The sequence below is a fragment of the Nicotiana sylvestris genome, chromosome 5 (genome assembly GCF_000393655.2).
Source record: "Nicotiana sylvestris chromosome 5, ASM39365v2, whole genome shotgun sequence".
Classification (NCBI taxonomy): Eukaryota; Viridiplantae; Streptophyta; class Magnoliopsida; order Solanales; family Solanaceae; genus Nicotiana; species Nicotiana sylvestris.
In genome coordinates, this window is record NC_091061.1 from 81,384,753 (window position 1) to 81,411,087 (window position 26,335).

At 38.6% G+C, this 26,335-nt stretch overlaps 3 protein-coding genes across 3 annotated transcripts; all 3 read left to right on the plus strand.

Annotated features, from left to right (window-relative positions):
- The first annotated feature begins 5,077 nt into the window (after positions 1-5,077).
- On the plus strand, positions 5,078-6,536 carry LOC138891243 (protein SLOW WALKER 2-like). The gene is made up of 2 exons (XM_070174498.1): positions 5,078-5,327; positions 5,475-6,536. The coding sequence occupies exons 1-2, from the start codon at positions 5,136-5,138 to the stop codon at positions 6,087-6,089; spliced, it is 807 nt and encodes a 268-aa protein (XP_070030599.1). The 5' UTR covers positions 5,078-5,135; the 3' UTR covers positions 6,090-6,536.
- A 5,387-nt stretch (positions 6,537-11,923) lies between these two features.
- LOC138891093 (protein SLOW WALKER 2-like) lies at positions 11,924-12,913 on the plus strand. The gene is made up of 2 exons (XM_070174063.1): positions 11,924-12,176; positions 12,324-12,913. Exons 1-2 carry the CDS (start codon positions 11,985-11,987, stop codon positions 12,741-12,743), a joined length of 612 nt encoding a protein of 203 aa, XP_070030164.1. The 5' UTR covers positions 11,924-11,984; the 3' UTR covers positions 12,744-12,913.
- A 9,790-nt stretch (positions 12,914-22,703) lies between these two features.
- On the plus strand, positions 22,704-24,164 carry LOC138891244 (protein SLOW WALKER 2-like). Its single transcript, XM_070174499.1, has 2 exons — positions 22,704-22,955; positions 23,103-24,164. Exons 1-2 carry the CDS (start codon positions 22,764-22,766, stop codon positions 23,715-23,717), a joined length of 807 nt encoding a protein of 268 aa, XP_070030600.1. The 5' UTR covers positions 22,704-22,763; the 3' UTR covers positions 23,718-24,164.
- The last annotated feature ends 2,171 nt before the right edge of the window (positions 24,165-26,335 follow it).

Genomic DNA, 26,335 nt, shown 5'->3' on the forward strand with positions numbered 1-26,335 from the left:
CAGGAAAACAGGCTGTGCACAAAGCACATGAGGTGCATCAATGCACATGCTGTGCACGAGTGCACATGCCCTCCAATTCAGAGTTTAAACCAAACATCCCTTTTACATTACTGATCCAAATCAACAGCTATAAGTAAGCAAAACTGGTTCTTAATTGATTCAGGTAAAATGTTCAACAGAAGCAAATCGATTTACTTTGTTCAGACAGTTGAAACTAATTGACGACATATGTCGGCTCGACTATATTAGCATTAACATACACAATCGTAGCAAAAAATCAGACATTTAAACAGTATCGATACATGGTTCGAATTATACTGACTAAGCAGAAATGCACTCGAGGAGTCAACTAGTCAGTACAAACTTGAAATTCAAACCTATTTCACAACAAATACATATGCCTTATCAGAATATGAGGGGGGGATTCAGACGAACACAGAGGTTCAGGTAAAGTGGATAAACAAAAGTTGATAAAATTAAAACAAAATATGAACAGACTTTTAAAACAAATCACACGGACTAAAACAAGTAAAGGAAAGAAAGCAGACTCACCTTAAAACTTGAAAAGTCAAAAGTTTGAACTCGGATTTGGACAGGCCTTTCTTAAGGCTGAACGGACTTTAATCGAAGTGTTTCTCAGAAGAGAAACACTTCGATTAAGGTCCATTAGACCTTAATCTCTGTGGCTCAGACTGACATGGACCAGTGATGAAGAACTACAAAGTTCCGAAACTCAGATCTGGGATTCATGCTTCCCTGATCAGATTCGGACCAAACCAAGTATGGTTTGGTCACGAGGAGGGTCTGGGGAGTGTCTGGTGTGAAGCTGGGGTTGGTTGGTGTAAACCGAGTTTTGACTCGAATCTTCAAATGAAGATTCGAGGACCTAAGGGATGATTCGAACTAAGCGGTCAACAGGTCTATGTTCAGGGTGGTGAGGGGGTTCTATGGTGTTAAGGTGAAGGTCACCGGCGTTCATGCCGCCGGTTTTCATGGTGGGGGATACAGGGGCGGCTCTAGGGTTTGATGGGGATGAGGTTGAAGACGGAGGCTGGGGTGTCGGATGGGGGGGGCAGGGTAAGGTTAAAGGGTTTATATATGGAATGGGTGGGTTGATCTCAGCCGTTGGATCAACTGAAATCAATGGCTTGGATCTGATGGTCTTAAGTGGAACGGTGTCGTTTTGAGGTAAAGGGTTTTGGGTTGGCCCGGGTGAAAACGGGTCGGGTTCCTTAGTGGGTTGTGGGGAAGTGATCTTGGCCGTTGATCAATCTGAGATCAACGGCCCAGATCACACTGGACTAAAACGGCGTCGTTTGGACGCCCTGGGTATCAGGTGGTCTGGACCGGGCAGGCCTGGGTTTGGGCTGTTTGTTTGGGCCAATTTTGTTAAAATTGGCCCAAGTCCGGAAGGGAAGGGCCCCCTTTTTTTCTCTTTTTTTTTCTTTTTCTTTTATTATGAAAATACAAAACTAAGTAAAATCAAATTAAAAATAAACACCTAATACAACTATTTGCACACACATTAAAATAATTCAAAACAGGTAACATTAAAAAAAACAAAATCACGGACAAAGATGCTTGTTTATGCTTTTCTATTTAAACCATGTTACGGTTCAAATTATGCATGACACGTACACATTTTTTGAATTTTGTTTTAATAAAGTAAATAAATAAAAACGGGCCAAAGTCACAAATAAATCAACAAAGTGCCGCAAGGAAATCCAAAAATTGTACAGCAGGACCAATTTTTATTCTTTTGGAGCGACTGTTGCGCAAAAAACAAAAATCACGTGCTCACAGCTGCCCCTCTTTATTCGGAAACACGAAGAGTTTTCGTGCAAAGATAAAGTGAGCGTGTACGAGCGATTTTTGCCTATGGACCACTCTATATGAAGCATGTTTTTTGAAAGATCTGACCGAATCTTGCTTCAAAGATTTCCTACATATCCTGGGCTAAACAGGAATCAGGTCAATGTAGTTCGAGAAGTTTTGGTAGCTGGGACTACCATGGGATTGCAATGCTTGCCGCTACTGCTGTTGCTGTTGTCACTGCTGCTTCACTGACCGCCTTATTACAACCAAACGAAAATTGGAAACCGAACTAACTACTTATAAGCATGTCAGCTGCTAGTTACAAGATTCCTATCTATGATTCTTTTACGACTTGATCTTGGGTCTTAGCTGATTCTGCTTGTAGACTTCGATCTGAATCTTGATGCTTGCGAGTTGCGTCGACTCGTTTAAACTCTGGGATACTGAGTGAGACGTGATTGGCAGGGTTCAGGACCATAATCCAATGTTGGAGTCAATCCGCCTTCCATCTACTCCGATATCTCGGGACATCTTCTTTCTTTTTCTTCTTTTCTTCGTTGATTCCGAACTGGGACTCATCTCGTGGGTCATTTCGATCCATGTGGCTCGAGGTTAGACCTGCGGGAGAAAACAAACGAACGAAATTTTCTGCCCCAGTTTCACTAGGAAAATTTCGTTAATTATTCGCCAGGAAGTTCATAAAATTGATGAAAGAGGATATGCATGCTCAGTTCAGGGTTGGAGCCCTAATACCGACTAGCTGGGGAAAGGTTCAGTTTAGGATTTAAAACCCCGACGCCGAACAAAGGAAGAATTCAGTTTAGGGTGGAAAAACCCTAATGCTGCCTAAAAGGAAAAAGTTCAGTTTAGGGTTTAAAACCCTAATGCTGACTAAAAGGAAAAAGTTCAGTTTAGGGTTTAAAACCCTAATGCTGACTAAAAGGAAAATTCAGTTTAGGGTTTAAAACCCTAATGCTGATTGCATGGAAAAGCTCAGTTTAGGGTTTAAAACCCTAATGCTGGCTGAAAGGGAAAAGTTCAGTTTAGGGTTTAAAACCCTAATGCTGACTAAAAGGAAAAAGTTCAGTTTAGGGTTTAAAACCCTAATGCTGACTAAAAGGAGAATTCAGTTTAGGGTTTAAAACCCTAATGCTGATTGCACGGAAAAACTCAGTTTAGGGTTTAAAACCCTAATGCTGGCTGAAAGGGAAAAGTTCAGTTTAAGGGTTTAAAACCCTAATGCTACCTAAAAGGAAAAAGTTCAGTTTAGGGTTTAAAACCCTAATGCTGACTAAAAGGAAAAAGTTCAGTTTAGGGTTTAAAACCCTAATGCTGATTGCATGGAAAAGCTCAGTTTAGGGTTTAAAACCCTAATGCTGGCTGAAAGGGAAAAGTTAAGTTTAGGGTTTAAAACCCTAATGCTGACTAAAAGGAAAAAGTTCAGTTTAGGGTTTAAAACCCTAATGCTGACTAAAAGAAAAATTCAGTTTAGGGTTTAAAACCCTAATGCTGATTGTATGGAAAAGCTCAGTTTAGGGTTTTAAAACCCTAATGCTGGCTGAAAGGGAAAAGTTCAGTTTAGGGTTTAAAACCCTAATGCTGACTAAAAGGAAAAAGTTCAGTTTAGGGTTTAAAACCCTAATGCTGACTAAAAGGAAAATTCAGTTTAGGGTTTAAAACCCTAATGCTGATTGCATGGAAAAGCTCAGTTTAGGGTTTAAAACCCTAATGCTGGCTGAAATGGAAAAGTTCAGTTTAGGGTTTAAAACCCTAATGCTGACCAAAAGGAAAAAGTTCAGTTTAGGGTTTAAAACCCTAATGCTGACTAAAAGGAAAATTCAGTTTAGGGTTTAAAACCCTAATGCTGACTAAAAGGAAAATTCAGTTTAGGGTTTAAAACCCTAATGCTGATTAAAAGGAAAATTCAGTTTAGGGTTTAAAACCCTAATGCTGATTTCATGGAAAAGCTCAGTTTAGGGTTTAAAACCCTAATGCTGGCTGAAAGGAAAAAGTTCACTTTAGGGTTTAAAACCCTAATGCTGACTAAAAGGAAAATTCAGTTTAGGGTTTAAAACCCTAATGCTGATCGGCTGGGGATAAAGTTCGAGAATACTACATGATCTATTTTTTTTGAGTTTTCTTGTTTTAATAGAAGATAAAAGGGAGTTTTGCGGGAACTTACCTTTTGAGTGAATTCTTTATTGTCAAAATGTTTCTTGTACCCGTGTACCTTCATCTTTGGGCGACACCTGCTTCTTGCACGGTTGTCTTGGATTATACCTGTTTCAACTTTTCAGACAAAGAACAATTGTTAGTTCGGAAATGACGGTCGGTTCGGTGACCTTGATCGTTCCCAATTGCTTTGTTGCGTCTCTATTTCTGTTGCGAAGTCCCGCCACTGATTTGATTCGAATGGCGAAACCTTTAGACTGCTCAGGCTGGTATTTCCGGATTCTGTGATGACTTGCTTCGTTAGGCTCTTTTTTTTTTTTTTGTGTGTCCCGTTTTGCTTGGAGGTTCTCAACGGGGATTTTATTGGAGGTATTTTGTGGGAATTTGTACAAAAAGGAAGCTCTGTGGGGAATATTTACAAAGTGGATTCTTTGTGTGGATTTTTGTACAATGGGGCATGCTGGGGATTTATTTCAAAGCGGGATTTCTAGGATTTGTTGGGGTAAGCTTGCTGGGGAATTTTTACAAAAGGACTCGCTGGGATGTGCTGGGGAGATTCCATTTTTTTATTATTATTTTTTTTGTATATTGGGGAGACTCTGTGGGAGATTGTACAATAGAGACTCCATAAAAATATAAGTTCTGTTACTTCCTCTTTTTCCTTTTATATGACAGTGTTTGTTTGGAAACATAACCAAAGTACCCTTTGTGTCTTTTGGTCTACAACATGCCATGTCATTCCTGTAAGAGATTCTCATTTAGGTTCGCAAGCTGGCCAAGAAACCACTGTTCCAAAAAAATAGGACATCATTTAGGGTAAAAAGATATACTAAAATTAAAGAGTTTCTAGATGTAGAAATCTAGAAAGGTGGGAATGGATAAAAACGGAAGTGTCATATTAAATATAATGGAGGGAGTATGTGTAGAATACACCTTAGAAATGCGAAGTCATAGGTAGTTGGTATCTGACCTTGTGTAAATGGGGATATCCTAATTACTGCACTCTTGTTGCCAGCACGCGAACCTCTCTACTGCAAGTAATAGAATATTTTATCAATTTCTTCTCTGAGTATACAGGAAATGTAATTTTTCTTTGTTGACTTGTACAAATAAACAGCAATGCAGATCGTGTTAGCTGGTGGGAGCTGATGGTACTGGTATCGCATGCGCACCCATCAGTTGCTACCATGGCTAGAACCCTTCTTTCAGGAGCAACCATTGTGTATAATGGTAACCCCCTGAATGATCTTTCGCTGAATGCCTTCCTCGACAAGTTCATGGAAAAGAAACCAAAACAAAGCACTTGGCATGGTGCCTCCCAGATTGAACCAGCTAAGAAGGTTAGTTGTTATAGATAACAAAGGATATTTACCAATACCACTTTGATTCAGGCTTTAATTGATTTACTCCGTCATTGCTTGCACGTAAGTTTGACGTGATTATTTAATATCTCTTGTTTTATCACATTTATCTTGTTTTTCTTGCAGCTTGACATGCAAGGGCAGTTGATTGGGTCAGAAATTCTCTCCTTGGCTGAAACAGATGTACCCCCTGAGGATCTCGTCTTCCACAAATTCTACGTAAATAAGATGAAGTTGTCGAAGAAGCCTAAGAAGAAAAAGAAGAAGACGTCAGAGGATGAGGCTGCTGAGGAGTTTTTGACTGCGGATGGTAGCGATGTCGAAGATGAGATTGATGAAGAGGCTGCTGATGAGAGTGAAAATGAGGAAATCGACAGCATGTTAGAGTCCGGTGGGATTCCCTTGGAAGCCAACGGTGAATATGATTACAGTGATTTGGACGAGGTTGCTAACGAAGATGATGACGAGTTGCTTGGTGATAACAGCGATGATGAGATGAATGCTCTTCTGGAACATGATGGAGCTGACATTAATTCCGGCAGTGATGATGAAAATGATGCAGAAAAGGCAGATGAAGTTGATGAAGAGGATGTTGTACATCTAAGGAAAAAGAAAAGGAAGTCAGACAAGCGTGCCGGAAAATCCCCGTTTGCTAGCCTTGAAGACTATGAACATTTGCTTAACAAGGACAGCGCAGAAAAGCCCACTAAATCAAGAAAGAAGAGAAAGAGTTCAAATTAAGCATGCCCCTAGTTTACATTAAAGAGTTGCTGATTTTGATAGCCTATTATCACAGATTCTCCCGAGATAGGTGAAGGAACTCTTTATATACCCCATATTCTATTGCGAGGTGGAACTAGAGTTGAAGAAGAGAAAGCCAAATGAAACAGCACACAGTGTGATGGCAACAATACTCCAGACAATCCAATTCAGGGATATACCAAATGCAACAAACACTAACAACAATCTCGATTGAAATTTAGAAGAAGCAACACTGCCTAACGTATTGACAATAGATGAGCTTCAGACAAACAAGACCAAGTTTCTGATTTCCTAATCTGTTTTATCTCTTTCTTGCTCTCTTTCTATTTCTGTCAACTCTCTCTTTTTCTTTTCTATCCTCACAGTGTATGTATTTCTCTTCTGTCTGTATCTCTTTGTATGTATTTCAAGCTTTCTCTTTCAAAACTCCTCCCCGTGTGTGTATTTTTCTTTCCCCCTCTAATTCTGTATCTCCCCCCCACCTCAGTCAGATGTCTGCCCCTTTTATATGCCCTCCTTACCCCTTTTAACAGCCTGTTTTAAACTATCACCATACCCCTCCCATGTGCCTTCCATTTTCAGTTCCACCTTAGCTAATTAAGTATTAAACCCATCAATATTCCCTGGCAGACTTATCTTTCCTATTTTATTAACTAAAAGCAAGTATGGGCAGTAGAATATATCTGACAGCATATGCTGTCAAACCATTTTTAACTCAAAATCCCTTTTATGCAGGAAAACAGGCTGTGCACAAAGCACATGAGGTGCATCAATGCACATGCTGTGCACGAGTGCACATGCCCTCCAATTCAGAGTTTAAACCAAACATCCCTTTTACATTACTGATCCAAATCAACAGCTATAAGTAAGCAAAACTGGTTCTTAATTGATTCAGGTAAAATGTTCAACAGAAGCAAATCGATTTACTTTGTTCAGACAGTTGAAACTAATTGACGACATATGTCGGCTCGACTATATTAGCATTAACATACACAATCGTAGCAAAAAATCAGACATTTAAACAGTATCGATACATGGTTCGAATTATACTGACTAAGCAGAAATGCACTCGAGGAGTCAACTAGTCAGTACAAACTTGAAATTCAAACCTATTTCACAACAAATACATATGCCTTATCAGAATATGAGGGGGGGATTCAGACGAACACAGAGGTTCAGGTAAAGTGGATAAACAAAAGTTGATAAAATTAAAACAAAATATGAACAGACTTTTAAAACAAATCACACGGACTAAAACAAGTAAAGGAAAGAAAGCAGACTCACCTTAAAACTTGAAAAGTCAAAAGTTTGAACTCGGATTTGGACAGGCCTTTCTTAAGGCTGAACGGACTTTAATCGAAGTGTTTCTCAGAAGAGAAACACTTCGATTAAGGTCCATTAGACCTTAATCTCTGTGGCTCAGACTGACATGGACCAGTGATGAAGAACTACAAAGTTCCGAAACTCAGATCTGGGATTCATGCTTCCCTGATCAGATTCGGACCAAACCAAGTATGGTTTGGTCACGAGGAGGGTCTGGGGAGTGTCTGGTGTGAAGCTGGGGTTGGTTGGTGTAAACCGAGTTTTGACTCGAATCTTCAAATGAAGATTCGAGGACCTAGGGGATGATTCGAACTAAGCGGTCAACAGGTCTATGTTCAGGGTGGTGAGGGGGTTCTATGGTGTTAAGGTGAAGGTCACCGGCGTTCATGCCGCCGGTTTTCATGGTGGGGGATACAGGGGCGGCTCTAGGGTTTGATGGGGATGAGGTTGAAGACGGAGGCTGGGGTATCGGATGGGGGGGGGCAGGGTAAGGTTAAAGGGTTTATATATGGAATGGGTGGGTTGATCTCAGCCGTTGGATCAACTGAAATCAATGGCTTGGATCTGATGGTCTTAAGTGGAACGGTGTCGTTTTGAGGGTAAAGGGTTTTGGGTTGGCCCGGGTGAAAACGGGTCGGGTTCCTTAGTGGGTTGTGGGGAAGTGATCTTGGCCGTTGATCAATCTGAGATCAACGGCCCAGATCATACTGGACTAAAACGGCGTCGTTTGGACGCCCTGGGTATCAGGTGGTCTGGACCGGGCAGGCCTGGGTTTGGGCTGTTTGTTTGGGCCAATTTTGTTAAAATTGGCCCAAGTCCGGAAGGGAAGGGCCCCCTTTTTTTCTCTTTTTTTTTCTTTTTCTTTTATTATGAAAATACAAAACTAAGTAAAATCAAATTAAAAATAAACACCTAATACAACTATTTGCACACACATTAAAATAATTCAAAACAGGTAACATTAAACAAAACAAAATCACGGACAAAGATGCTTATTTATGCTTTTCTATTTAAACCATGTTACGGTTCAGATTATGCATGACACGTACACATTTTTTGAATTTTGTTTTAATAAAGTAAATAAATAAAAACGGGCCAAAGTCACAAATAAATCAACAAAGTGCCGCAAGGAAATCCAAAAATTGTACAGCAGGACCAATTTTTATTCTTTTGGAGCGACTGTTGCGCAAAAAACAAAAATCACGTGCTCACAGCTGCCCCTCTTTATTCGGAAACACGAAGAGTTTTCGTGCAAAGATAAAGTGAGCGTGTACGAGCGATTTTTGCCTATGGACCACTCCGTATGAAGCATGTTTTTTGAAAGATCTGACCGAATCTTGCTTCAAAGATTTCCTACATATCCTGGGCTAAACAGGAATCAGGTCAATGTAGTTCGAGAAGTTTTGGTAGCTGGGACTACCATGGGATTGCAATGCTTGCCGCTACTGCTGTTGCTGTTGTCACTGCTGCTTCACTGACCGCCTTATTACAACCAAACGAAAATTGGAAACCGAACTAACTACTTATAAGCATGTCAGCTGCTAGTTACAAGATTCCTATCTATGATTCTTTTACGACTTGATCTTGGGTCTTAGCTGATTCTGCTTGTAGACTTCGATCTGAATCTTGATGCTTGCGAGTTGCGGCGACTCGTTTAAACTCTGGGATACTGAGTGAGACGTGATTGGCAGGGTTCAGGACCATAATCCAATGTTGGAGTCAATCCGCCTTCCATCTACTCCGATATCTCGGGACATCTTCTTTCTTTTTCTTCTTTTCTTCGTTGATTCCGAACTGGGACTCATCTCGTGGGTCATTTCGATCCATGTGGCTCGAGGTTAGACCTGCGGGAGAAAACAAACGAACGAAATTTTCTGCCCCAGTTTCACTAGGAAAATTTCGTTAATTATTCGCCAGGAAGTTCATAAAATTGATGAAAGAGGATATGCATGCTCAGTTCAGGGTTGGAGCCCTAATACCGACTAGCTGGGGAAAGGTTCAGTTTAGGATTTAAAACCCCGACGCCGAACAAAGGAAGAATTCAGTTTAGGGTGGAAAAACCCTAATGCTGCCTAAAAGGAAAAAGTTCAGTTTAGGGTTTAAAACCCTAATGCTGACTAAAAGGAAAAAGTTCAGTTTAGGGTTTAAAACCCTAATGCTGACTAAAAGGAAAATTCAGTTTAGGGTTTAAAACCCTAATGCTGATTGCATGGAAAAGCTCAGTTTAGGGTTTAAAACCCTAATGCTGGCTGAAAGGGAAAAGTTCAGTTTAGGGTTTAAAACCCTAATGCTGACTAAAAGGAAAAAGTTCAGTTTAGGGTTTAAAACCCTAATGCTGACTAAAAGGAGAATTCAGTTTAGGGTTTAAAACCCTAATGCTGATTGCACGGAAAAACTCAGTTTAGGGTTTAAAACCCTAATGCTGGCTGAAAGGGAAAAGTTCAGTTTAAGGGTTTAAAACCCTAATGCTACCTAAAAGGAAAAAGTTCAGTTTAGGGTTTAAAACCCTAATGCTGACTAAAAGGAAAAAGTTCAGTTTAGGGTTTAAAACCCTAATGCTGATTGCATGGAAAAGCTCAGTTTAGGGTTTAAAACCCTAATGCTGGCTGAAAGGGAAAAGTTAAGTTTAGGGTTTAAAACCCTAATGCTGACTAAAAGGAAAAAGTTCAGTTTAGGGTTTAAAACCCTAATGCTGACTAAAAGAAAAATTCAGTTTAGGGTTTAAAACCCTAATGCTGATTGCATGGAAAAGCTCAGTTTAGGGTTTTAAAACCCTAATGCTGGCTGAAAGGGAAAAGTTCAGTTTAGGGTTTAAAACCCTAATGCTGACTAAAAGGAAAAAGTTCAGTTTAGGGTTTAAAACCCTAATGCTGACTAAAAGGAAAATTCAGTTTAGGGTTTAAAACCCTAATGCTGATTGCATGGAAAAGCTCAGTTTAGGGTTTAAAACCCTAATGCTGGCTGAAATGGAAAAGTTCAGTTTAGGGTTTAAAACCCTAATGCTGACCAAAAGGAAAAAGTTCAGTTTAGGGTTTAAAACCCTAATGCTGACTAAAAGGAAAATTCAGTTTAGGGTTTAAAACCCTAATGCTGACTAAAAGGAAAATTCAGTTTAGGGTTTAAAACCCTAATGCTGATTAAAAGGAAAATTCAGTTTAGGGTTTAAAACCCTAATGCTGATTTCATGGAAAAGCTCAGTTTAGGGTTTAAAACCCTAATGCTGGCTGAAAGGAAAAAGTTCACTTTAGGGTTTAAAACCCTAATGCTGACTAAAAGGAAAATTCAGTTTAGGGTTTAAAACCCTAATGCTGATCGGCTGGGGATAAAGTTCGAGAATACTACATGATCTATTTTTTTGAGTTTTCTTGTTTTAATAGAAGATAAAAGGGAGTTTTGCGGGAACTTACCTTTTGAGTGAATTCTTTATTGTCAAAATGTTTCTTGTACCCGTGTACCTTCATCTTTGGGCGACACCTGCTTCTTGCACGGTTGTCTTGGATTATACCTGTTTCAACTTTTCAGACAAAGAACAATTGTTAGTTCGGAAATGACGGTCGGTTCGGTGACCTTGATCGTTCCCAATTGCTTTGTTGCGTCTCTATTTCTGTTGCGAAGTCCCGCCACTGATTTGATTCGAATGGCGAAACCTTTAGACTGCTCAGGCTGGTATTTCCGGATTCTGTGATGACTTGCTTCGTTAGGCTCTTTTTTTTTTTTTTTTTTGTGTGTCCCGTTTTGCTTGGAGGTTCTCAACGGGGATTTTATTGGAGGTATTTTGTGGGAATTTGTACAAAAAGGAAGCTCTGTGGGGAATATTTACAAAGTGGATTCTTTGTGTGGATTTTTGTACAATGGGGCATGCTGGGGATTTATTTCAAAGCGGGATTTCTAGGATTTGTTGGGGTAAGCTTGCTGGGGAATTTTTACAAAAGGACTCGCTGGGATGTGCTGGGGAGATTCCCTTTTGTTTTATTATTATTTTTTTTGTATATTGGGGAGACTCTGTGGGAGATTGTACAATAGAGACTCCATAAAAATATAAGTTCTGTTACTTCCTCTTTTTCCTTTTATATGACAGTGTTTGTTTGGAAACATAACCAAAGTACCCTTTGTGTCTTTTGGTCTACAACATGCCATGTCATTCCTGTAAGAGATTCTCATTTAGGTTCGCAAGCTGGCCAAGAAACCACTGTTCCAAAAAAATAGGACATCATTTAGGGTAAAAAGATATACTAAAATTAAAGAGTTTCTAGATGTAGAAATCTAGAAAGGTGGGAATGGATAAAAACGGAAGTGTCATATTAAATATAATGGAGGGAGTATGTGTAGAATACACCTTAGAAATGCGAAGTCATAGGTAGTTGGTATCTGACCTTGTGTAAATGGGGATATCCTAATTACTGCACTCTTGTTGCCAGCACGCGAACCTCTCTACTGCAAGTAATAGAATATTTTATCAATTTCTTCTCTGAGTATACAGGAAATGTAATTTTTCTTTGTTGACTTGTACAAATAAACAGCAATGCAGATCGTGTTAGCTGGTGGGAGCTGATGGTACTGGTATCGCATGCGCACCCATCAGTTGCTACCATGGCTAGAACCCTTCTTTCAGGAGCAACCATTGTGTATAATGGTAACCCCCTGAATGATCTTTCGCTGAATGCCTTCCTCGACAAGTTCATGGAAAAGAAACCAAAACAAAGCACTTGGCATGGTGCCTCCCAGATTGAACCAGCTAAGAAGGTTAGTTGTTATAGATAACAAAGGATATTTACCAATACCACTTTGATTCAGGCTTTAATTGATTTACTCCGTCATTGCTTGCACGTAAGTTTGACGTGATTATTTAATATCTCTTGTTTTATCACATTTATCTTGTTTTTCTTGCAGCTTGACATGCAAGGGCAGTTGATTGGGTCAGAAATTCTCTCCTTGGCTGAAACAGATGTACCCCCTGAGGATCTCGTCTTCCACAAATTCTACGTAAATAAGATGAAGTTGTCGAAGAAGCCTAAGAAGAAAAAGAAGAAGACGTCAGAGGATGAGGCTGCTGAGGAGTTTTTGACTGCGGATGGTAGCGATGTCGAAGATGAGATTGATGAAGAGGCTGCTGATGAGAGTGAAAATGAGGAAATCGACAGCATGTTAGAGTCCGGTGGGATTCCCTTGGAAGCCAACGGTGAATATGATTACAGTGATTTGGACGAGGTTGCTAACGAAGATGATGACGAGTTGCTTGGTGATAACAGCGATGATGAGATGAATGCTCTTCTGGAACATGATGGAGCTGACATTAATTCCGGGCAGTGATGATGAAAATGATGTAGAAAAGGCAGATGAAGTTGATGAAGAGGATGTTGTACATCTAAGGAAAAAGAAAAGGAAGTCAGACAAGCGTGCCGGAAAATCCCCGTTTGCTAGCCTTGAAGACTATGAACATTTGCTTAACAAGGACAGCGCAGAAAAGCCCACTAAATCAAGAAAGAAGAGAAAGAGTTCAAATTAAGCATGCCCCTAGTTTACATTAAAGAGTTGCTGATTTTGATAGCCTATTATCACAGATTCTCCCGAGATAGGTGAAGGAACTCTTTATATACCCCATATTGTTGCCTCAATTTTTCCAGCACCTAATGTATTGTGTTGTAATCTTAAAAAGTTTAGCTGATAACTCCAACCAATTTATATCTTGTCGAATCTACTATTCCGACCAATTTAATTCCAATACACATTAGAAACAACAGAAATATTTTGCAAGTTTATTTACATTAGACAACTAATTGATCACATTTTATTTATTGTTCTATATTGACAAGGTTGTGATGTGCTGAAAACCTGAAATGCCGTAAATAGTTAGGGATTGATATTACTCGACCACACCTTGTAGTTTAAGATATGTAATTTTCACAAATATATTCCTCTGAACGTGAATTGGAGGTCGGAACCCAAGGAGAGCAATTGTTATTAAACTATTTACCCTTGTCTACCCACAAAAACAAAATTATTTACCCTTGTCTACCCATTTATTTTTCTACCCATAAACTATTTACATTTCCTACCCATAATAGGTTTTGTGGGGAAATTTTTCTTTATTCTCCATTTTTTTTGTGTTTCTATGCTTCTTTTCTTTTCTTTTTTCTTTTCTCCTTTTTTCCCTCGTTTTCTTCTTATTTTTTTTCTTTTTTCCTTTTCTAATTTTATTTAACTTATGTTTTTTATATTCTTTTTCTCTTCATAATCTAATTTCATTTACAGTTTTCACTATTTTTTTTATATATATTATTACTAAAGAAAAATCAAATTGTGTACCAATTAAATGTAGTTAATACAATCAAAAAAATATTAACTAACATATGATACCGGTATAGTATATAGCTATACCAACAGGGTATATAAGTGTACGCAAAGAGTTAAAAAAAAAATTTAATTCAATTATTAAACTGAAATAATATCAGTTGTCAAAAAAAAAAATTAAAATTCTAAAAGGACCTAATTGTAAGAGTATACCATTACATCATATAGCATACTATAATTTTTTTTTTTTTGCATTTTGAGTATGCCCCTCACGCTTGGGTAAAAGCTTAAAATAAATTAAAAGGGAAAAGACAAGTGAATTTACGGGTAATAAGTATACTATTATTGTATATTGTATACTATTACAGCATATTGTTACAGTATCTTGCATATTATTACAGTATACCATAACAATATATTGTATACTATAATAGTATACTGTTGCAGTATAACTATATACTCCTATACTATATTAGTATACTGTAGCGGTATACTATTTGGTAAACTATAATAGTATAGTGTTGCAGTATAGCTATATACTCCTACAACATATTGTATACCGTAGTGGTATATTGTAGCTGTGTTCTTCTTCGATTTTCAACTGAAAATTTCGATCTCAATCACCTCAAATCAGCTCCAAACGCTATCAAATTTCAGTATAAAATTCCAGAAGGTACTATAAGAAATATTTAACAGCACCCACTTTGAATCAACATTTTCATGTTAGGAAAGAATTTGGAGTACTTTCTAAATTTTATTTGAATGACTATATTGATGGTCTTCGTTGAGCAGAATCAACCAACTGCGTGTTGGTCCCCTCCTTCAATTTTGAATCATGATACACCATTGAAGCTCTCATTTCATAGTTGTAGACTTTTATACAAAGATTCAGAAGCTCTATTGATGAATGATTAATGGAAAAACGATGTTTGACGAGTTGCATTAGTTCATTTATTTGCAACTTAATTCTCTTTTCAATCATCCACAGGCACAGGCGGAGCTAGACTTTGCTTACTGGTTCAGCCGAGCCGAGTAACTTTTGTTCAAATTTTATATTTGTCTTGTGAAATTCATGGAATATATAGAAATGATTAATTTAAAACCCAATAATTTAAAAGAACTAAAATACTGAATCCATAAACTTCAAATTTTAACTTTGCCTCTGTCTACAAAAGTTTAGCGGCCATCTAGAGAATACATAAGTTGTTTGGAAAATCTTAAAAAAGAAAAAAATGAAGCTTGAGGTAATTTATTCCAAAAGGCAACATCCAACACCGTCACCCATAGGGCATCTCCAAGGGTGCACTATTTTTTACACCAAATTTAAATTTGGTGTAAAATTTAGTATATTTTTGCTCCAATGAAACACCAAATCTTGCACCATTATAGTGCATGGTGCAACACTATTCATCAACAGCAAATTTGATTTATTATTATTTTATTCATCTTTTCATTTTTTTGAACTTTTAATTTATCATTTATTGTGTATATAATTAATTTTATATTAAGATCTTTATAATTTTAATTTTATATCCTATTTTTTTGATATATTAATTTTTGTATATATTATATTTATATAAAATTATAATTTAATTTTATTATTATTATTATTATAATTATATAAAAAGAAATATAACCATTATTTAAAAATGAAAAAAGCAAATGTAAGATATCTAAGGTTGCTAAAATTAAAAGTAAATGTCACACCTCCTTTTTGCGCGCCCGCCCCGAGGGGTAGGATGCGCGGGTGGAGTTTTTCCAATTTAAGTGACAATATTCGAAATGAGATTATTTATTTAATTCAGAGTCGCCACTTGGGAAAGGTTTGGCTTTTGGTGTCTCAAGTCACCGGTTTATCTTGAATCCCAAATCGAGGAAATTTTCGACTTTTCCAAATGAAGTCTGCGAACCAGAAATTCTAAGTAAGGAATTCTGTTGACCCGAGGGAAGGTGTTAGGCACCCTCGAATCCCGTGGTTCTAGCACGGTCGCTTAAATTGTTATAATGGCTAAATATCTGATTTAAATACATGTTGTGACTTATGTGCTTTTATTAAGTTTAAACCGCTTTTATTATTATCATTTATTTTTATAGAATTGCAACGTCGTGAAAATGCATCTCGAACCACGTCACAATCAATGCACCCGTAGTTGTTAACACATTTCGACTCCGTTGAGATTTGAATTTGGGTCACATAAATGCGCACCCGAATTTAAGAATGTAATTTAATTAAGCCGCGCCTAAAGAGTCTAACACGTTATTATTTTTGAGAAGGCCATGAGATTCACTAAACGGCCTAGCCTGAATTCTAAATATTATGATTAGTTGTTGAGGGCCCCGCAGTTTGCATTTTTATTTGGCGAGGCTCGTCTCATTATTTTTTAAAGGATAAACCTATAGTGACTATACTTTATATTAAGTTCGTCTCTAAAATTAAAAGAAAAGGGACGTGCTAATATAAACTATATGCTTTTGCCTAATCCGGATTCTTATCAATTACTGATTAATTATTTACAAAGTGGAGGGATGTCATAACTTGTGAAACATACTTCAATTGGACAAAAAAAATTACGTTCGAGATTGACCCAATGTTATACTTGCGTCCTAACGTTCCTTGAATTGAATTTAACTAGACTTATTGAAGCTGAATTTAAGGGAATTAACCACTATGTCTCGTTACTTGCGGAGGCGTGAATGCGCTTCTATATGCTGCCTAGCGAGTTATGATAAAAGAAAAAACTAAAATGAACAAGGAACATTTGTGTAAGGTGAAAATATTCTATTCTATACATGTCATTCAGTTAAACGGAAATCCAGTCAAAAATCTATACTAATTCTCCATGCCTTCTATGTATTGTATCATTACATTTTGTACTAACAAACAACTATAAACTAAGATGCGAGAGGCTAAACTTGATTGAGTATTATCTAACTAATCTTTCATTACTGAATCACACTAATCAATTTATACAACTGAAGTCAATATATCACAAGCATTACAAAACAGATATCTAAATCTTCTTCAAGAACTCCTTTCATTTCATGCTTTTGAATTGTTACAGTTAACACCAAAGTTGGATTTGAAATGTGTACCTGGAAACACTGAAAATGCAAAGGAGAAGAAGAAAAAGATGGGGAAATCAGCAGCAGCAAGAAACAGAACTAGCAGTAGCAGCAGGGCAGAAATGCAGCAGCAACAGTAAGCAGAATAGCAGCAGCAATCAGAACAGCACAACAGAAATGATTCTATTGCGAGGTGGAACTAGAGTTGAAGAAGAGAAAGCCAAATGAAACAGCACACAGTGTGATGGCAACAATACTCCAGACAATCCAATTCCGGGATATACCAAATGCAACAAACACTAACAACAATCTCGATTGAAATTTAGAAGAAGCAACACTGCCTAACGTATTGACAATAGATGAGCTTCAGACAAACAAGACCAAGTTTCTGATTTCCTAATCTGTTTTATCTCTTTCTTGCTCTCTTTCTATTTCTGTCAACTCTCTCTTTTTCTTTTCTATCCTCACAGTGTATGTATTTCTCTTCTGTCTGTATCTCTTTGTATGTATTTCAAGCTTTCTCTTTCAAAACTCCTCCCCGTGTGTGTATTTTTCTTTCCCCCTCTAATTCTGTATCTCCCCCCCACCTCAGTCAGATGTCTGCCCCTTTTATATGCCCTCCTTACCCCTTTTAACAGCCTGTTTTAAACTATCACCATACCCCTCCCATGTGCCTTCCATTTTCAGTTCCACCTTAGCTAATTAAGTATTAAACCCATCAATATTCCCTGGCAGACTTATCTTTCCTATTTTATTAACTAAAAGCAAGTATGGGCAGTAGAATATATCTGACAGCATATGCTGTCAAACCATTTTTAACTCAAAATCCCTTTTATGCAGGAAAACAGGCTGTGCACAAAGCACATGAGGTGCATCAATGCACATGCTGTGCACGAGTGCACATGCCCTCCAATTCAGAGTTTAAACCAAACATCCCTTTTACATTACTGATCCAAATCAACAGCTATAAGTAAGCAAAACTGGTTCTTAATTGATTCAGGTAAAATGTTCAACAGAAGCAAATCGATTTACTTTGTTCAGACAGTTGAAACTAATTGACGACATATGTCGGCTCGACTATATTAGCATTAACATACACAATCGTAGCAAAAAATCAGACATTTAAACAGTATCGATACATGGTTCGAATTATACTGACTAAGCAGAAATGCACTCGAGGAGTCAACTAGTCAGTACAAACTTGAAATTCAAACCTATTGCACAACAAATACATATGCCTTATCAGAATATGAGGGGGGGATTCAGACGAACACAGAGGTTCAGGTAAAGTGGATAAACAAAAGTTGATAAAATTAAAACAAAATATGAACAGACTTTTAAAACAAATCACACGGACTAAAACAAGTAAAGGAAAGAAAGCAGACTCACCTTAAAACTTGAAAAGTCAAAAGTTTGAACTCGGATTTGGACAGGCCTTTCTTAAGGCTGAACGGACTTTAATCGAAGTGTTTCTCAGAAGAGAAACACTTCGATTAAGGTCCATTAGACCTTAATCTCTGTGGCTCGGACTGACATGGACCAGTGATGAAGAACTACAAAGTTCCGAAACTCAGATCTGGGATTCATGCTTCCCTGATCAGATTCGGACCAAACCAAGTATGGTTTGGTCACGAGGAGGGTCTGGGGAGTGTCTGGTGTGAAGCTGGGGTTGGTTGGTGTAAACCGAGTTTTGACTCGAATCTTCAAATGAAGATTCGAGGACCTAGGGGATGATTCGAACTAAGCGGTCAACAGGTCTATGTTCAGGGTGGTGAGGGGGTTCTATGGTGTTAAGGTGAAGGTCACCGGCGTTCATGCCGCCGGTTTTCATGGTGGGGGATACAGGGGCGGCTCTAGGGTTTGATGGGGATGAGGTTGAAGACGGAGGCTGGGGTGTCGGATGGGGGGGGGGCAGGGTAAGGTTAAAGGGTTTATATATGGAATGGGTGGGTTGATCTCAGCCGTTGGATCAACTGAAATCAATGGCTTGGATCTGATGGTCTTAAGTGGAACGGTGTCGTTTTGAGGGTAAAGGGTTTTGGGTTGGCCCGGGTGAAAACGGGTCGGGTTCCTTAGTGGGTTGTGGGGAAGTGATCTTGGCCGTTGATCAATCTGAGATCAACGGCCCAGATCACACTGGACTAAAACGGCGTCGTTTGGACGCCCTGGGTATCAGGTGGTCTGGACCGGGCAGGCCTGGGTTTGGGCTGTTTGTTTGGGCCAATTTTGTTAAAATTGGCCCAAGTCCGGAAGGGAAGGGCCCCCTTTTTTTCTCTTTTTTTTCTTTTTCTTTTATTATGAAAATACAAAACTAAGTAAAATCAAATTAAAAATAAACACCTAATACAACTATTTGCACACACATTAAAATAATTCAAAACAGGTAACATTAAACAAAACAAAATCACGGACAAAGATGCTTGTTTATGCTTTTCTATTTAAACCATGTTACGGTTCAGATTATGCATGACACGTACACATTTTTTGAATTTTGTTTTAATAAAGTAAATAAATAAAAACGGGCCAAAGTCACAAATAAATCAACAAAGTGCCGCAAGGAAATCCAAAAATTGTACAGCAGGACCAATTTTTATTCTTTTGGAGCGACTGTTGCGCAAAAAACAAAAATCACGTGCTCACAGCTGCCCCTCTTTATTCGGAAACACGAAGAGTTTTCGTGCAAAGATAAAGTGAGCGTGTACGAGCGATTTTTGCCTATGGACCACTCCGTATGAAGCATGTTTTTTGAAAGATCTGACCGAATCTTGCTTCAAAGATTTCCTACATATCCTGGGCTAAACAGGAATCAGGTCAATGTAGTTCGAGAAGTTTTGGTAGCTGGGACTACCATGGGATTGCAATGCTTGCCGCTACTGCTGTTGCTGTTGTCACTGCTGCTTCACTGACCGCCTTATTACAACCAAACGAAAATTGGAAACCGAACTAACTACTTATAAGCATGTCAGCTGCTAGTTACAAGATTCCTATCTATGATTCTTTTACGACTTGATCTTGGGTCTTAGCTGATTCTGTTTGTAGACTTCGATCTGAATCTTGATGCTTGCGAGTTGCGGCGACTCGTTTAAACTCTGGGATACTGAGTGAGACGTGATTGGCAGGGTTTAGGACCATAATCCAATGTTGGAGTCAATCCGCCTTCCATCTACTCCGATATCTCGGGACATCTTCTTTCTTTTTCTTCTTTTCTTCGTTGATTCCGAACTGGGACTCATCTCGTGGGTCATTTCGATCCATGTGGCTCGAGGTTAGACCTGCGGGAGAAAACAAACGAACGAAATTTTCTGCCCCAGTTTCACTAGGAAAATTTCGTTAATTATTCGCCAGGAAGTTCATAAAATTGATGAAAGAGGATATGCATGCTCAGTTCAGGGTTGGAGCCCTAATACCGACTAGCTGGGGAAAGGTTCAGTTTAGGATTTAAAACCCCGACGCCGAACAAAGGAAGAATTCAGTTTAGGGTGGAAAAACCCTAATGCTGCCTAAAAGGAAAAAGTTCAGTTTAGGGTTTAAAACCCTAATGCTGACTAAAAGGAAAAAGTTCAGTTTAGGGTTTAAAACCCTAATGCTGACTAAAAGGAAAATTCAGTTTAGGGTTTAAAACCCTAATGCTGATTGCATGGAAAAGCTCAGTTTAGGGTTTAAAACCCTAATGTTGGCTGAAAGGAAAAAGTTCAGTTTAGGGTTTAAAACCCTAATGCTGACTAAAAGGAAAAAGTTCAGTTTAGGGTTTAAAACCCTAATGCTGACTAAAAGGAGAATTCAGTTTAGGGTTTAAAACCCTAATGCTGATTGCACGGAAAAACTCAGTTTAGGGTTTAAAACCCTAATGCTGGCTGAAAGGGAAAAGTTCAGTTTAAGGGTTTAAAACCCTAATCCTACCTAAAAGGAAAAAGTTCAGTTTAGGGTTTAAAACCCTAATGCTGACTAAAAGGAAAAAGTTCAGTTTAGGGTTTAAAACCCTAATGCTGATTGCATGGAAAAGCTCAGTTTAGGGTTTAAAACCCTAATGCTGGCTGAAAGGGAAAAGTTAAGTTTAGGGTTTAAAACCCTAATGCTGACTAAAAGGAAAAAGTTCAGTTTAGGGTTTAAAACCCTAATGCTGACTAAAAGAAAAATTCAGTTTAAGGTTTAAAACCCTAATGCTGATTGCATGGAAAAGCTCAGTTTAGGGTTTAAAACCCTAATGCTGGCTGAAAGGGAAAAGTTCAGTTTAGGGTTTAAAACCCTAATGCTGACTAAAAGGAAAAAGTTCAGTTTAGGGTTTAAAACCCTAATGCTGACTAAAAGGAAAATTCAGTTTAGGGTTTAAAACCCTAATGCTGATTGCATGGAAAAGCTCAGTTTAGGGTTTAAAACCCTAATGCTGGCTGAAATGGAAAAGTTCAGTTTAGGGTTTAAAACCCTAATGCTGACCAAAAGGAAAAAGTTCAGTTTAGGGTTTAAAACCCTAATGCTGACTAAAAGGAAAATTCAGTTTAGGGTTTAAAACCCTAATGCTGACTAAAAGGAAAATTCAGTTTAGGGTTTAAAACCCTAATGCTGATTAAAAGGAAAATTCAGTTTAGGGTTTAAAACCCTAATGCTGATTTCATGGAAAAGCTCAGTTTAGGGTTTAAAACCCTAATGCTGGCTGAAAGGAAAAAGTTCACTTTAGGGTTTAAAACCCTAATGCTGACTAAAAGGAAAATTCAGTTTAGGGTTTAAAACCCTAATGCTGATCGGCTGGGGATAAAGTTCGAGAATACTACATGATCTATTTTTTTTGAGTTTTCTTGTTTTAATAGAAGATAAAAGGGAGTTTTGCGGGAACTTACCTTTTGAGTGAATTCTTTATTGTCAAAATGTTTCTTGTACCCGTGTACCTTCATCTTTGGGCGACACCTGCTTCTTGCACGGTTGTCTTGGATTATACCTGTTTCAACTTTTCAGACAAAGAACAATTGTTAGTTCGGAAATGACGGTCGGTTCGGTGACCTTGATCGTTCCCAATTGCTTTGTTGCGTCTCTATTTCTGTTGCGAAGTCCCGCCACTGATTTGATTCGAATGGCGAAACCTTTAGACTGCTCAGGCTGGTATTTCCGGATTCTGTGATGACTTGCTTCGTTAGGCTCTTTTTTTTTTTTTTTTTGTGTGTCCCGTTTTGCTTGGAGGTTCTCAACGGGGATTTTATTGGAGGTATTTTGTGGGAATTTGTACAAAAAGGAAGCTCTGTGGGGAATATTTACAAAGTGGATTCTTTGTGTGGATTTTTGTACAATGGGGCATGCTGGGGATTTATTTCAAAGCGGGATTTCTAGGATTTGTTGGGGTAAGCTTGCTGGGGAATTTTTACAAAAGGACTCGCTGGGATGTGCTGGGGAGATTCCCTTTTGTTTTATTATTTTTTTTTGTATATTGGGGAGACTCTGTGGGAGATTGTACAATAGAGACTCCATAAAAATATAAGTTCTGTTACTTCCTCTTTTTCCTTTTATATGACAGTGTTTGTTTGGAAACATAACCAAAGTACCCTTTATGTCTTTTGGTCTACAACATGCCATGTCATTCCTGTAAGAGATTCTCATTTAGGTTCGCAAGCTGGCCAAGAAACCACTGTTCCAAAAAAATAGGACATCATTTAGGGTAAAAAGATATACTAAAATTAAAGAGTTTCTAGATGTAGAAATCTAGAAAGGTGGGAATGGATAAAAACGGAAGTGTCATATTAAATATAATGGAGGGAGTATGTGTAGAATACACCTTAGAAATGCGAAGTCATAGGTAGTTGGTATCTGACCTTGTGTAAATGGGGATATCCTAATTACTGCACTCTTGTTGCCAGCACGCGAACCTCTCTACTGCAAGTAATAGAATATTTTATCAATTTCTTCTCTGAGTATACAGGAAATGTAATTTTTCTTTGTTGACTTGTACAAATAAACAGCAATGCAGATCGTGTTAGCTGGTGGGAGCTGATGGTACTGGTATCGCATGCGCACCCATCAGTTGCTACCATGGCTAGAACCCTTCTTTCAGGAGCAACCATTGTGTATAATGGTAACCCCCTGAATGATCTTTCGCTGAATGCCTTCCTCGACAAGTTCATGGAAAAGAAACCAAAACAAAGCACTTGGCATGGTGCCTCCCAGATTGAACCAGCTAAGAAGGTTAGTTGTTATAGATAACAAAGGATATTTACCAATACCACTTTGATTCAGGCTTTAATTGATTTACTCCGTCATTGCTTGCACGTAAGTTTGACGTGATTATTTAATATCTCTTGTTTTATCACATTTATCTTGTTTTTCTTGCAGCTTGACATGCAAGGGCAGTTGATTGGGTCAGAAATTCTCTCCTTGGCTGAAACAGATGTACCCCCTGAGGATCTCGTCTTCCACAAATTCTACGTAAATAAGATGAAGTTGTCGAAGAAGCCTAAGAAGAAAAAGAAGAAGACGTCAGAGGATGAGGCTGCTGAGGAGTTTTTGACTGCGGATGGTAGCGATGTCGAAGATGAGATTGATGAAGAGGCTGCTGATGAGAGTGAAAATGAGGAAATCGACAGCATGTTAGAGTCCGGTGGGATTCCCTTGGAAGCCAACGGTGAATATGATTACAGTGATTTGGACGAGGTTGCTAACGAAGATGATGACGAGTTGCTTGGTGATAACAGCGATGATGAGATGAATGCTCTTCTGGAACATGATGGAGCTGACATTAATTCCGGCAGTGATGATGAAAATGATGCAGAAAAGGCAGATGAAGTTGATGAAGAGGATGTTGTACATCTAAGGAAAAAGAAAAGGAAGTCAGACAAGCGTGCCGGAAAATCCCCGTTTGCTAGCCTTGAAGACTATGAACATTTGCTTAACAAGGACAGCGCAGAAAAGCCCACTAAATCAAGAAAGAAGAGAAAGAGTTCAAATTAAGCATGCCCCTAGTTTACATTAAAGAGTTGCTGATTTTGATAGCCTATTATCACAGATTCTCCCGAGATAGGTGAAGGAACTCTTTATATACCCCATATTCTATTGCGAGGTGGAACTAGAGTTGAAGAAGAGAAAGCCAAATGAAACAGCACACAGTGTGATGGCAACAATACTCCAGACAATCCAATTCAGGGATATACCAAATGCAACAAACACTAACAACAATCTCGATTGAAATTTAGAAGAAGCAACACTGCCTAACGTATTGACAATAGATGAGCTTCAGACAAACAAGACCAAGTTTCTGATTTCCTAATCTGTTTTATCTCTTTCTTGCTCTCTTTCTATTTCTGTCAACTCTCTCTTTTTCTTTTCTATCCTCACAGTGTATGTATTTCTCTTCTGTCTGTATCTCTTTGTATGTATTTCAAGCTTTCTCTTTCAAAACTCCTCCCCGTGTGTGTATTTTTCTTTCCCCCTCTAATTCTGTATCTCCCCCCCACCTCAGTCAGATGTCTGCCCCTTTTATATGCCCTCCTTACCCCTTTTAACAGCCTGTTTTAAACTATCACCATACCCCTCCCATGTGCCTTCCATTTTCAGTTCCACCTTAGCTAATTAAGTATTAAACCCATCAATATTCCCTGGCAGACTTATCTTTCCTATTTTATTAACTAAAAGCAAGTATGGGCAGTAGAATATATCTGACAGCATATGCTGTCAAACCATTTTTAACTCAAAATCCCTTTTATGCAGGAAAACAGGCTGTGCACAAAGCACATGAGGTGCATCAATGCACATGCTGTGCACGAGTGCACATGCCCTCCAATTCAGAGTTTAAACCAAACATCCCTTTTACATTACTGATCCAAATCAACAGCTATAAGTAAGCAAAACTGGTTCTTAATTGATTCAGGTAAAATGTTCAACAGAAGCAAATCGATTTACTTTGTTCAGACAGTTGAAACTAATTGACGACATATGTCGGCTCGACTATATTAGCATTAACATACACAATCGTAGCAAAAAATCAGACATTTAAACAGTATCGATACATGGTTCGAATTATACTGACTAAGCAGAAATGCACTCGAGGAGTCAACTAGTCAGTACAAACTTGAAATTCAAACCTATTTCACAACAAATACATATGCCTTATCAGAATATGAGGGGGGGATTCAGACGAACACAGAGGTTCAGGTAAAGTGGATAAACAAAAGTTGATAAAATTAAAACAAAATATGAACAGACTTTTAAAACAAATCACACGGACTAAAACAAGTAAAGGAAAGAAAGCAGACTCACCTTAAAACTTGAAAAGTCAAAAGTTTGAACTCGGATTTGGACAGGCCTTTCTTAAGGCTGAACGGACTTTAATCGAAGTGTTTCTCAGAAGAGAAACACTTCGATTAAGGTCCATTAGACCTTAATCTCTGTGGCTCAGACTGACATGGACCAGTGATGAAGAACTACAAAGTTCCGAAACTCAGATCTGGGATTCATGCTTCCCTGATCAGATTCGGACCAAACCAAGTATGGTTTGGTCACGAGGAGGGTCTGGGGAGTGTCTGGTGTGAAGCTGGGGTTGGTTGGTGTAAACCGAGTTTTGACTCGAATCTTCAAATGAAGATTCGAGGACCTAGGGGATGATTCGAACTAAGCGGTCAACAGGTCTATGTTCAGGGTGGTGAGGGGGTTCTATGGTGTTAAGGTGAAGGTCACCGGCGTTCATGCCGCCGGTTTTCATGGTGGGGGATACAGGGGCGGCTCTAGGGTTTGATGGGGATGAGGTTGAAGACGGAGGCTGGGGTATCGGATGGGGGGGGGCAGGGTAAGGTTAAAGGGTTTATATATGGAATGGGTGGGTTGATCTCAGCCGTTGGATCAACTGAAATCAATGGCTTGGATCTGATGGTCTTAAGTGGAACGGTGTCGTTTTGAGGGTAAAGGGTTTTGGGTTGGCCCGGGTGAAAACGGGTCGGGTTCCTTAGTGGGTTGTGGGGAAGTGATCTTGGCCGTTGATCAATCTGAGATCAACGGCCCAGATCATACTGGACTAAAACGGCGTCGTTTGGACGCCCTGGGTATCAGGTGGTCTGGACCGGGCAGGCCTGGGTTTGGGCTGTTTGTTTGGGCCAATTTTGTTAAAATTGGCCCAAGTCCGGAAGGGAAGGGCCCCCTTTTTTTCTCTTTTTTTTCTTTTTCTTTTATTATGAAAATACAAAACTAAGTAAAATCAAATTAAAAATAAACACCTAATACAACTATTTGCACACACATTAAAATAATTCAAAACAGGTAACATTAAACAAAACAAAATCACGGACAAAGATGCTTATTTATGCTTTTCTATTTAAACCATGTTACGGTTCAGATTATGCATGACACGTACACATTTTTTGAATTTTGTTTTAATAAAGTAAATAAATAAAAACGGGCCAAAGTCACAAATAAATCAACAAAGTGCCGCAAGGAAATCCAAAAATTGTACAGCAGGACCAATTTTTATTCTTTTGGAGCGACTGTTGCGCAAAAAACAAAAATCACGTGCTCACAGCTGCCCCTCTTTATTCGGAAACACGAAGAGTTTTCGTGCAAAGATAAAGTGAGCGTGTACG